The sequence below is a fragment of the Oratosquilla oratoria genome, chromosome 2 (genome assembly GCF_046742065.1).
Source record: "Oratosquilla oratoria isolate Oo_2021 chromosome 2, ASM4674206v1, whole genome shotgun sequence".
In the NCBI taxonomy this organism is placed as follows: Eukaryota; Metazoa; Arthropoda; class Malacostraca; order Stomatopoda; family Squillidae; genus Oratosquilla; species Oratosquilla oratoria.
This window is the reverse complement of record NC_134778.1, coordinates 42,186,284-42,200,241: the sequence shown is the minus strand read 5'-3', so window position 1 is coordinate 42,200,241 and position 13,958 is coordinate 42,186,284. Positions and strand designations below refer to the sequence as shown.

At 39.0% G+C, this 13,958-nt stretch overlaps 1 protein-coding gene across 1 annotated transcript in view; it reads left to right on the top strand.

Annotated features, from left to right (window-relative positions):
• LOC143038579 (protein halfway-like) overlaps positions 1-13,958 on the top strand; it is a 58,578-nt gene that overhangs the window by 34,533 nt on the left and 10,087 nt on the right. The window contains exons 7-8 of the mRNA XM_076207975.1: positions 2,038-2,202; positions 2,740-2,910. Of these exons, the coding sequence (XP_076064090.1) occupies positions 2,038-2,202; positions 2,740-2,910 (336 nt within the window). The remainder of the gene's footprint in view (positions 1-2,037; positions 2,203-2,739; positions 2,911-13,958) is intronic.

The following is a 13,958-nucleotide window of genomic DNA, read 5'->3' as shown; positions in this document are numbered from 1 at the left end:
ATGAATGAGATTGGCCTCATGACACCTTAGTAGGGGTTGACTAACAATGTTAGATACAAATATATATATTTAACTTACTCTGGATGGGGTAAAAGGGGCATTGGGAAAGAGTGTAAAGTCTGTTGAGGAAGGATGGGAAAGAACAGAAGATAGGGGTGAATGGAGAATGGTTGTATATGGATGATGCTGTGATGCATGAGGGGGAGTGAGGGAGTATGTATGAGAAATAATTTGACACAGCGCGAAGGTATTTCTCCCTGTCTTCTCCTTTTCTGCATGAGGGGCTGAAGAGGAGGGGTTGCCGAATAAATGAAGCAGCATTGCTATGGATGTGCTGTGTCTTGTGACACTGCTTCTGACCCAGGGTAGTGGACGAGATGCAAGAGTGACCTGTCATCCAGGAGGTGCCAAGATAAGAGGGAGGGGAGAGGAGTATGTAGGGGATGGAATGGGTGGTTGTGGTTTCTATGCCTTTGTCTTTTGGATACTTGCTGTGTAAGGGGGAAAAAAGCCTTTGGTATATATAACTTACTCCAGCAGCTTTGCTAGCTTATGAGGGTTCTGCATAGTTTATTTGTATATTTGTGTGGGTACTTCCTTCTGTGTAGCACTATGTATATTAATGTTGGTAGAGCAGGGACCTAATCAAACAATTTTAAAGGAATTTTTATCTAATATATAACATATCAGTCACATTGATAAAGTCCCTCATAAAAAAACTATTAAAAAAACTGGAAACCATATGAGGTATACAAGGAAAACTAATGAAATGGATGGAAGACTTCTTTGCATGGAAGAAAAATGAGAGTAGTGCTCATAGATAAGAGTTCTACTTTGGAGGAGGTAATTAGTGGATTTCTACATGGATCAGTATTGGCTCCAATAATGTTTGCTATGTGAATGACATGGACGAAGGTGTGGAATGTTATATGAACTTCTTCGCAGAAGATGCAAAATTGTTAAAGAAAATGAATACTGAAATGGACTGTGACTCACTACAGAGAGATCTGAACAGGGCCTGGGAATGGAGTCAGAAGTGGGAAGTGGACTTCAACATAAAGAAATGTAGCATGATACCCATCCCACACCCATCCAAATACCCATCTATTGTCCCTCTGATCTTAGCCTTATGGATGACTCATGCCTGTCCTACACCACACAGCTTAGAGGCAGTGCAACTGGACACATCATTTCCTCAGTGGGGCACAATAACTGAAACTGGTTTATCCCAACTGCTTCATTATATGGCAACACCCCCTCATCAATTTGAGAAACATGCAGAGTGGACAAGAAAAACTTGCCTTCAGACCATGTCATTCTTAATACATGTACAACCCTTCTCAACAGATGTGGCAATGATGTATCCCAAAAGAATATTCTTGTCTGTTCCATATATTTCTTGAGTGGATGGGGAAGGAAATGGGTGCTTACCATATAATGAAGTGGTGGGGGTGAACCAGCTCTGGCTGTCAGGCCCTGTGGAAGTGTTGTCCTATATTGCATTGGCTCTGGCCTGAGGAGTGTAGAAAAGCAGAATAGGAGAAGGATCTGGGAGTATTGTTAAGGAATAATCTGTTATGATAGAGATATCAGGTTGTTGGTAAGACATGCAGATTACTGATGGATGCAAAAGTGGTTTTTGAATACGTTAATGAAGAAATTGTTAGAAAAAATTATGAGACCCAAATCTGCCTGAGATTAGAATATGTAGTAGTGGTATGGCCCCCACACAATATAAAAGATACAAGTAGCATTGGGAGAATTAAAAGACCAGTGACCAGAATGGTTTCTGGCCTTAAAGGTTTCCAGTCTATGAAACTTGGAGCAACAAGAGATTGGGGGTTGAGTTTTTTTTTTTCCCTTAATTCCTTATTTTAGAAAATATACAAAAAGGAAAGCATAGAATTGGAAATGATGAAATAGCAGTTGGCTTTCACTGGCAGTCTTTACAGAATTTTATATTTCAAGTGTTGAGAAGCAAGGATGTGATATGAAAAACTAACACTGGTTATAAATCCACCTATCTTTATCTTTCAGGTAACAAAAGAACTTTGCCCACCCAAGTGTAATTGTAGTCTTACAGGCTTTAAACCAATCTTAAAGGCCCCATTTGTCATGGTGAACTGTACAAATATTGGATTAAAAGAGATGCCTGAACAAATACCACCAATGGCCACAAGTTTTGACTATCGTAATAATGAGGTAAGTGTTCTTTTCAAATTGAAAATTATGTGATGGAGGGATATGCTGGTCCTAGAGCACTTTTCTTTTTTTATGTGTTTTAACCCTCACCTGTATGGACTAGGGCCACACATCAGTTGTCTTTGTTAGAGTAAAATCTCTGTTTCTAGAGGAATGATGCTACTTTTTGTACTATGACTATCCCTCCTTTATTACGTTCCCTCCCTTGAGACTGTCCTTTACCACCTCTTTGAGTATATCTTTTCTTTTCCCTGGTGCCCCTGTAGTATGGGGAGGAAAGAACTCTGCCACCATGATTCCCATGTAAGTCATAAAAGGCGACAAAATGGGACAGAATGATGGGACAAAGGATCCTGCTCTCAGTATGTTCATCCTGCAAGAAGTCAAGGCATAAGCTGGCTACCTTCCTTATAAGGGGAAAGAGGCCCTTGGTATTTAGATAGACGTGTGCTGAATATGAGATATGTGATTGTACATGATGAAATGAAATTTATGTGTAAATGATATTTTAGAAGACTTATATAGCTTTTATTTCAGTTGCAGAGTATTGATGCTTTGTTCAAAAATCCAAACTACAAAAGGATTGTAGATGCTTTTGTGGGTAGCAACAAAATTGAAGAAATAAATATAAATAAAGAACTTTTTTCAGATTTTCTCCACAGAAAAAATGATGTTGTGTTGCACTTGGAAAATAATCAACTGAGAAAGGTATGCAAATACATAATTAATTTTGTTGATAGCTTTATTAGGAGTGATGATTTTTATGGTGAAAGATTTTGTTGCTGTATATTATCTTTGATAGACAATGTGCAAAATGACTGCATATTAGTATTTATCAAATAGGTTACTATTTTATTTGTGATTCTTTTGATACAGTATTACCTAGTAAAAAAAAAAAAAAAAAGTACAAAAAAGTATAGGAGGATGAGGGGAGGAAGACGCTTGACTTTGGAAATGCCTTTGTTAGATGAATAACAACACTATTCAACCAGTCTCAATTTTTCCTTCCTAAAAGTTGGTGTTATGATCTATTGGTGACTGCTGGCATATACGTTCATTAGTAGTAGCATAATGGAATTTGGAAAAAGTAAAAAGAGTATCAGGACAGTATAAAATTGGAAACGAAGTCAAAAAAGTCGATTCAGAAAGGGACCTAGGAGTAATTATTTCAAGTGACTTACACACATACATATACCAAGGCTTTTTCCCCCTTACAAGGGAGGTAGCCAAAAAGGAAAAGGCATAAAATCATTCCCACCCATTCCATCCCAGAATACACTCCACACCCCTCCACCCTCCCTCTTATCTTAGCACCTCCTAGATGACGGGTCATCCCTGCACCTTGTCCACTGCCCTGGGTCAGAAGCAGTGTCGCAAGACACAGCACATCCACAGCAAGGCCGCTTCATTAAATTGGCGACCCCCCCGACCCCCCCCCCTCTCCATCCCCCCATGCATACAAGAAGATGGGGAGAAATCCCTTTGGGCTGCGACAAATTTTGCTCACACATACTAACCTCACCCCCCTTCCCCCTGCCCATTCCACCTCATGCATCACATCATCCAAATACAACCATTCTCCATTCACCCCTGTCTTCTGTCCTCTCCCGTCCTTCCTCAACCGACATTCCCCTCTTCCCCAAAGCCCCCTTCACCCCATCCACCCACCTCATTCTAGGACATCCCTTCATGTTCACTCCCTCCACATCTGCCCTCCATACCCAATCCTTACACAAGCTCTACTACTCTCATAAAAACTCTTGACAGCTCCTAGGAGCTTTCCTCCTATCCCATATATCCGCAAAACCTCCCACAGTGCCTTTCTGTCTACCCTGTCTTAAGCCTTTTCCAGATCCATAAAAGCCCAAAAAACATCCTTCCCCTTTCCTATAGCTTTCTCACATATCTGTCTTACCACAAAAATCTGATCTACACAACCTCTACCCGTCCTAAATCCACACTGTTCCTCACCAATTACTCCCTTTGTTCCTCTCCTAATCCTCTCAATCAAGATCTTCCCATAAGCCTTCCCAACTACACTTAACAAGCTAATCCCTCTGAAACTACTACATTCACACTTGTCCCCTTTTCCCTTGTAAAGTGGAACTATACAGGCACTCCTCCAGTCCTCCGGCACTCTACCCTCTCTCCAGCAAACATTAAATAACATCACCAGCCAGTCCACCATCACTGTACCTCCTTTTTTTAGACATTCTGCATGGCATCCATCCAGACCAGGTGCCTTACCTGCTTTCATCATCTTAACAACTGCCTTCACTTCATCCTTCCTTATTTCTCCTCCATTCTCCTCACTCATCACGGTCATTTTCTTAGCATTTCCCACTGCAGCTATCTTTCCCTCCCTATCCTCCTTCACATTTAGCAACTCCCTAAAATATTCTGCCCATCTTCCCCTTACTGCCTTCTCTTCCATTATCATCTCTCCATCTGCACCTTTTACCTTTTCTTCTCTACTTGATTTGCCTCCTCTTCCTCTCTTAATTTCTTTCCAAAACATCTTTTTATTACATTCAAAATTTTCTGTCATACTCAAGCGACTTGACACCTGATAAACATGTCAATAAATTATTTGGAGAGTATAACTTATTAAGATCAGTGAAAGTGACCTTCAACTACATAGATGAGGAGATAGTAAAAAGAATAGTTGTTACACAGATAAGACCTAAACTAGAATATGCTGCAACACTATGGGCACCTAGCACAAAGAACATAGCTCTTGTCCCATAAAATATAGCTAGGTAAATACAACTAGGTAAGTTGAAAGTGACAGTGTCTGGTGCCTGCTCCCCACCCCACCCTCCTTGTTGGTCCTGTCATACTACTGAGTGCTGCTGTCATTCTGTGTGACCTGGTGTCTTGCCATTACTGATTAGGTCACTCAATTAGTTATTGCCACAAGGTTCATGAAGTGGAAAACCTGTGGGCCCACAGTGGCTGGCAATGGTTCTTGGAACCTCCCACAGATCTCTCTGGGGAAAATCTTCAGACAGTTTTCAGTATTGTATCAGTGTGGAACTGTTTCTATGTCACCAGCTCAAAGTGGTAGGGAGAGGAAAGAATTGCTGTTTGTCAGCTCTCTGTGTGTGAAAAAGTATAAGAAATACAGATGAAGTTGATAAAGAGAGACCTTGGGCCCAGTCCAGAGACTGAGTGCCAGCTCTGCACATCCTGATGGATTTGAAGGGGTTGATGGGCTTTGAGCATGAGCAGCTTCACTCCATCTACCTCTACTTTCCACACCTCTTTTACTAATCTCTCCACATTCATTCTTTCCATGTGCCCAGACCACCCCAGTAATTTTTCATCAACTCAATCTGCCGGTCCCCTTTCTGTTTCCACTCCCCTCCTTACCTTGTTTCTCACTCTATCCTCGTAAACTTCTCCATACTTCTCGGACTCTTGATCTGTAACACGTTTAAACTTCTGGTTCCTGCCTCTCTTAAATTCCAAATCTTCACCCTGTGGAGTGTCATAGGTACAATCACCCCTTCATGTAATTTTACATCCATTCTCAGATACCATATTTTTCGGACCATAAGGCACTTCGTACCATAAGGCGCACCCGTAATTTGCTATTCCCTGTCCTTACATAAGGTGCACCTGGTCTCGTCATCGGATAATCATGCATATGTGAGTGCGTTCAGAACTGAACATTTTCGTTGTTGAATGAGAAAAATTGGTTGGGATTTAGCAAAATTACAAAAATAAATTATGTATTTTTTTTATCTTGGTCAGTGAAATCAGACCACCTCCATGGACGGTCTGCCCTGCCAATACCCCAAAAAAACAACATAAACACGTTATGGGAATTATGGGGAATAAAACCAACATTAGCAGTTTTATTCCCAGAATTCTCTACTCACTTAAAAACACAAGATTTATTACAAATGACGGTCAATTTTTAGTTTCGACCATGGGCGCAATATAGCAATAGAAAATTAATTATTAATTTTGTAAATTTTAATGTATCAACATAATATCAATTTTGTGAGCGGAAATAAAAAACAAAAAAGTTGCTAAAACAGATTTCGTAAGTAACGAAGTCGTGTCGGACGATTGGTATGCCATGTTTATGATAGATGCTGGCGTCGAAGAAATGAAAGGATGATAAATTCATCTAACCTAGCCTAACCTTACCTGTGTTTAATAAATCATAACCTGCAAATTAAATGTCATGTGGCTCGTCCTCGTTGTCGTCGTTGTGAGAGACGTTGGCGGGCTTTTCAACCACTCTCTCAGCTTGCGGGGTATACAAAGTTCTTGCAGCTTGAAGGAATGCATGTATCTCCACTCCATAACATTCCTTCAAGAAAATGTACCTGGCGAGGTACTGTTGGAAGTACCGAGGCCGTCAGTTGACAGACAACAAAATGGCGTCCCGATCCTATGCTACAGACTTCGTTCATTAGCATATTTGCTTGTAGCAAGGTATTTTTTATCTTCATTTCCACCCACAAAATTGCATATTACATTGATACATTTTAATTTACAAAATTAATAATTTTCTATTGCTATATTGCGCCCATGGTCGAAACTAAAAAAAATACCCAAATGACTACAGTCGGAGTGGAGCGAGACTAGACCAATGTAAAATGGCTGTCTGTGTTGGGGATGCTATCATGTCATAGCCATGATAGCGTGAAAGAATGCGGTGGCATGGACTTGAAAACTGTTGAAGTTTTCGCAATTTTCTTGTCAAGATACATGCATCTTGGTTATAACTTGGTTGTAACTTTTGCTAGGCCTATGCACTGTCGCTGTCGGCAGGCTAGCTACGAAACGTGTCAAAATAGTACGTCACTATCCGAGGCATTTTTTTGCACTGAAGCCACACATAAGGCGCACCTCACGATAAGGCGCACCACCCGATTTTGGCCGATTTTAAGGATTTTGCCCACGCCTTATGGTCCGAAAAATACGGTACTTATTTCTCATGACATTTTTCAATTCTCCAAATCATGTACTTCCTTACCTTACTCTACAGTTTACCTCCACTCCCACTCCTCCATTCCCTGCTACATGTGACCCTAAATATTTAGAACTATGCATTTCCTCAAACCTCTCTCCTCTAAGACTCACCTCCAATATATTGCCATCCACTCCCCTTGTACATCTCATCTTGCTTTTACCCATGTGTATTTATTTATCTATTTATGTGTTTAGTTATCTCTTTATTTTTAATTTTATTTATTCATTTTATTGATTTAATTTTTTGCTTGTGAGACATAGTGTGCTGGTTGTGTGGTGTTAAAGGTTCTGGTTTAGAATTGTGTTCCTGTCATTTTCATGTGGTGTTCTATGGGGAGGATTTTATTTTTGTATGCAGGTTAGTTGGGGTGGTTTTGGCACATCCTGTTCCATTCTGTAAAGTTTGTAAATTGTGTTTTTGTGGATGATTGTTGGGAACCATGCTGTAAAGACATAGTCAAGGGCGTTTCTTATTAATTACTTGAAGATCACTATTAGTTTCTTTTTGTTGTCCAGAGTCTGTGCTTGCAATGGTTTGAAGTAGGTTTATATCTTTAGTTGATTTTTGCTGTCAGGTCTTTGATATATGGGCTGAAAGTCAGAGTATCAAATGTTATGCTTTGAATTTTAGTGTTCTTTTCTAATTAGAGGGTTTGGTCACATAAATTCATTATAGGGTGGTTTTCTGATTCATGGTTGGTGCAACATCACTGTTGATTTTAGGGGTGAGGCTTCCATTCTGTTATTTTTGAGCCATAATTTTAGTTTATTCAAGTAGCCTTTGGTGTTCATTGCTGCTATTTTATATTTACTGTGCTGGGTTCTTATTGTGAGGTCATCTGCATATGACCAAATGTAATTGTTTAGTTCTGGTTCTGAAGTTGGGAGATCATTCATGCAGAGATTGACCAATATGTGAAAGTATAACCATGAGGGACTCCATTGTATAGCCTTTTTTTTTTTTTTCTGAGATATAGTTGTTTTGGGTTAGTCATCATGGTCTTCCTGTTATGAAGTTGGTTAACAACTTCCTGTTGTTATGTCTGTCTGTCCCAGTAATCATTTAGGATTGTATATGTCCAGAGACCTCGTCTAAAACCTCGAATCCATGGCTACCATAATTATTTTTTCTGGTGGATCTTTTTTTGTGAATCCTTCCAGTACTTGTGTGATGTTTATGAGCATGTGTTGGTGGAGTGGTTTTCTTTGAATCCATGTTGGTGGGGGGAGGTAGTTATTTCAGATTTGATTTTTGTTGTTATTGGCTTTTCCATTAATGATACTCTGGATAATAGATTGATCTGTTTGATGCAGGGGTTACATGTGGTTTATTTAGTTTCTTAACACAGATTATGTGAGTTCTCCAGATGTTTGGTATTTTGTTGTGTAACCAAGAGTAGTTGAAAATGTCAGTTATCCCCTTGCATGTGATGACGCCTATGTAGGCATCATGAGGTGCGAGTGGGTATTGATTTCAGGATCAGGTATTCGAATAAAAAGTTAGTGAAACTTCGTATCCTTTGAAGATATTATATTCTGGTACTTTAAAAGTACACTGCTTCTGACCCAGGGCAGTGGACAGGGTGCAGGGATGACCCGTCATCTAGGAGGTGCTAAGATGGGAGGGAGGGTGGAGGGGTGTGGAGTGTTTTCGGGGATGGAATGGGTGGGAGTGATTTTATGCCTTGTCCTTTTTGGCTACCTCCCTTGTAAGGGGGAAAAAGTCTTGGTATATGTATGTATGTTACAGGGTTGATGCTAACTCAGTTTCTGGAGGGGGAGGTTATCAGTTTTTACAATCACTAACCTGTTATTATTACAAATGGGAAATCCAGGAAGGTTTGATGCTATAACAGTTTTAGACACATTGTGTGGTTGTTTCTTGTGACTCAATTTGTGTTCAGGTTTATTTGGGGTGGGGGGGTGATATATGTGTGCATTGGAGATAGTGTAATTGGTCATGTGATGGAATAATGGTCTCCTAAGGCTGTGGGTGCATGTTTGTTCATATGTGTGTTATGGTGTAGTTTTCCATGGGTGATGTTACAATATTTAAGGTTACAGGTATACAAGAATACCAGCATCGGCATCTTGGTTATATTTATATTGTAGTTGCAGTTGAGTGAACATCGAATTGTGATGCATCATTGAATCATTGTACATCAGGCAGCCAACAGTGTGCATGAAAATTTGACTCATTGATAAGGTTAAAGTTTTTATAGTTATTTGACTAGTGTTTTTTATGTGGATGTTTGAGATCCTGTCAAGGCTTTCAGCTTTGGAAATTTGGGATGGCTTCAGTATCTGGTTTGATTTTTCTGTACTTTTTAAAATATTTTTTTCTATTCTCTGATGTGGGCTTGAAGCTTGTTTTTGAGAAATGCTTGTTGTCGAAGTTCCATTGCTGTTTTGGTAATGGTATTTTACCTTGAGTTGCACCAACTGTTTCATGGGGAGGGATTGAATTTGAGTGATGGTTCTTAACAACAGTCCATAATTTGCTCATCAGTTTTTCTGTCAATTTTTTTTTTTTTTCCAGTTTTCTTTCTGTTTTTGATTAGATATATGTTTCTATTTAAATGATTAAATAGTTCGTTTTCAAAGTGTACATGGATGGAATGGTATGGGAGGTAAATGTGAGGGGGCAGGGGTTTGGAGATTGTCAGAGATAGTGGAGAGAAGTGAGAGGTGAGCCAGTTGTTGTTTGTGGATAACACTGCTTGTGGCAGGGTCAGAGGATGGATTAAGGCTGTGATGGAGATTGGGAAGGTATGCAGTAGGAGAAAGTGGAAGGTAAATGTGGGTAAAAGCAAGGTTAAAGGAGAGATACTGGATGAAATGGACAGTTTTAATTATTTAGGGTTGCATGTGGTAGGAAATGGAGGAGTGGGGGTGAAGGTAAATTGTAGATTGAGAGAAGCAAGTAAATGTCTTATGGGATTGAAAAGTGTCATGAAATAGGCATCTGGGAATGGATACAAAGAAGATTATATGAAGGGGTGATTGTGCTTACAACACTGTATAGAGCAGAGACTTGGAATTATAAGAGAGGCAGAGAGAAGTTTAAATGTATATGCGTATTCCAATTTTGGTCTTACCAGTGTAACTAGTATCTTCTTTACCATTTCTTCATCCATATAGTCAAAGGCCACTTTCATTGATCTTATCAAATTCTAAGTTTCTCCAACTATTCTGTTAACATGTTTGTCTGGTGTCATATCATTTGAGATAATTACTCCTAGGTCCCTTTCTGAGTCTACTTTTATAACTTCCTCTGTACCAATTTTATATTGACCTGATATTCTATATTTACTTTTTCCAAATTCCATTATACTACATTTCTTAATGTTGAAATTAACTTAATTCTTTTTACTCCATTTCCAGACTTTGTCCAGATCTTCTTGAAAAGATTTGCAATCTTCTTATGTACTTACTCTCTTCAGTAGTTTCGCATTGTCTGCAAAGAAGTTCATATAACATTCCACAGCTTCATGTTGTTTATATAAACAGCAAACATTATTGGAGCCAATACAGAGTCTTGGGGGACTCCGCTTATCATATCTACCCAATTTGAGTATTTTTCTCTAAGTACCACTCATTTTTCTTCCGTTCAAGAAATCTTTCATCCATTCCAATAAGTTTCCTTGTATTCCACCTATTGTTTAAATTTTTGTGTGGTACTTTGTCAAAAGCCTTTTGTAAATCCAAGAAGGTACAGTCTACTCAACCATCTCTTCCTTGTATTATTTCTATTAATCTAGAGTAAAAGCATATTAAGTTTATAGTACATGATCTTCCACTTCTAGATCCAATGTGTTCAAGATGAATTGTATGAGAAGTATGGGAGGGGTTACAAGGTTGGATAGCATTAGAAATTAGGAGGTGAAGAGGAGAGTAATGGAGTAAAGGGAGCTGGCAGATAGAGTTGATGAAAGATTATTGGGATGGTTTGGGGACACAGTAAGAGTGAGTGAAGAAAACCTAACAGAAAGAGTGGAAATCAGAGGGGGATGGAGTTAATTTGAGGGGACAACCAAGGATGAGATGGATGGATTGGTTGAGAGGGGCTTTGAGCAAGAGGAGAATGTATGTTGAGCATGGAGAAGAGAAGGCAGGGGATAGTTGTGAGTGGTGAATGGTTGTGTATGGATGATGTTTTGAGGCAGCCCAATGGTGTTTCTACTCATCTCTTTTATTTTCTGCGTGAGGGGACAAGGAGGGAGGGTTGCTGTGTAAATGAAGTGACCCTGCTGTGGATGTTCTGTGTCTTGCTGCATTGCCTCTTACCCAGGCAATGGGCAGAAGAAAAGGATGACCCTTCATCCACGAGGAACTAAGATGAGAGGTAAACAATGGGTGGTAGATGGGACTGAAATGGGTGGGAGTGGGTGCATGCTTTGACAGGCTACCTCCCTTAAAAGGGGGAAGACACCCTTAGTATATAGATAGATAATATCAGGAAAGTCTAGAATGTTGCAAACAAGAATCTTGTTAAAGAATATTCTCACTATTCACTGTGGATCTAATAATTGGGTGACCCAATATGAAACAAGGCATAATTTGGACATATTAAGATGTTATCAAGAGTCTAGAATGTTGCAAGCAAAGTTGGCTTGTAGCTACTGAAATAAATTATTGTCAATGAAAACATGCATAGCATGATGTGATCTTAATGTGTAGAAATTCAGAAGCATTCATGGAGGCTTTTTTCTGTGAAATACATATTTTTTCTATAATTTTCTTGCTCATGGGAATGAATCTCATTTTCTTTATTATTGGAAATCACTTGTTTTGTACTCCCACCTAAACCTCACCCCAACAATCTAAGGGAACACATTGGGAATTGGGGTTGAGGTTGGTGGAAATGAAAAGAATGATTTCATATGTAAATCAATATGAAATTCATTCGGATAATCAGTTGTTTTATATCTTTTTCCTGCAGTTTGAGAGAACATAGGTATTTAGGGTTTTGGTTGGGAAAACTAACAAATATTGATTTTAAAGCCCTATTTCTTCACATTAACAAGAGAACTATATAAAAAATCAGTCTTCCACAGAAAAATGCAGGCAGTACATTACCAAAGATGTTGTGCCCTGCAAATGATTTATATAATTTATTTACCTAGTTGTATTTTGCGGGAAGGGGAGCTATACTCGTGGTGTCCCGCCTTCATATCTCGTAGTGTCCAGTTTGCTTTTAAACTCATGAATGGTTTTTGCACATACTATTTCATTATCTAGTTTATTCCAAGTGTCCACTACTCTATATGGAAAACTGTTTTTCTTCAGTTCTCTTCAGTAGCTATGTTTTTTTATTTTCTTTCCATGTCCTCTTGTGTTTCTCTTGTCCCAGTTTAGTAAGTCCTCTCTATCGAGTATCTCTGTGCCTTTCATGATTCTGTAGATGGTCAGTAGGTCACCTCTCTCTCTTCTTTGCTCCAGCATCGGTAACTCCAGTTTAGCCAATCTCTCCTCATATGATAGGTTTGCAAGTGCAGGTGCCATTTTTGTTGCTGCTCTCTGGATTCTTTCTATTTTCTTTATATTCTTTTTGGTACTGGGTGACCACAATGTTGCCGCATACTCTAGTCTAGGCCTTATCAATGTAACCAATATTTTTTTTATCATGTCTTCGTCCAAGTATGCAAATGCCACTTTTATTGATCTTAGCAAGTTGTAAGCCTCCCCAACAATTTTGTTAATCTGTTTATCATAGGACAAGTCATTTGTGATAATTACCCCCAAATCTTTTTTGGATCCTGCCTTCTTTACCTCCTTGGTTCCAATTGTATATTTTCCTGATATTCTGTTTTTGCTTTTTCCAAACTCCATTATGCTACACTTCTTAGTATTAAAGTCCACTTCCCATTTCTGACTCCAGTTACATACCTTATTCAGGTCTTCCTACAGTGCTTCACAGTCCTTATCAGTTTCTACTTTCCTTAACAGTTTGGCATCATCTGCAAAGAAGCTCATGTAACATTTCACATCCTTGTCCATGTCATTCACATAAATAGCAAACATTATTGGTGCCAATACAGATCCTTGCGGTACTCCACTGATCACCTCTTTCCAATCTGAATATTTTTCTCTGAGCACTACTCTCATCTTTCTACCAGTCAGGAAGTCCTCCATCCATTTTAGTAGGTTCCCTTGTATTCCTCCTATGTGTTCCAGTTTTTTTAGTAATTTTCTGTGTGGTACTTTGTCAAAAGCTTTTTGCAAGTCTAGGAAGGCACAATCAGCCCATCCATTCCTTTCTTGCACTATGTCTATTAGTCTTGAGTAGAAGCATATTAAGTTTGTGGTGCATGATCTTCCTTGTCTGAACCCAAATTGTCTTGGGTTTATTATGTTGTCGTCATCCAGATGTTTTACCAATCTGTTCTTGATGATTTTCTCACAAATTTTGGCTATAGTGCTTGTTAGTGATATTGGCCTATAGTTGGTGGGTTGTTCCTTGTTCCCTCCTTTATATATTGGTACAATGTTAGCATTTTTCCAGTCTTTAGGTATCTTTCCTTCTTTGAGTGAGCTATATATTATGTTGTGTATTTTGTCGGTTAGTTCTTCTTTGCATTCCTTTAGAATCCAATTTGCAATTCCATCCGGGCCATGTGATTTTCTGACGTCAAGGTTTGATAGGTGTTCTGATATTTCTTTTTGTGTTGTAAACTCACTCATGGGGGGAGATTGCTTGTTATTATCTTCGTCCCAATTTTGTATTTTCTCTCTGGTGAAGACAGATTTAAAGTGATTGTTCATGA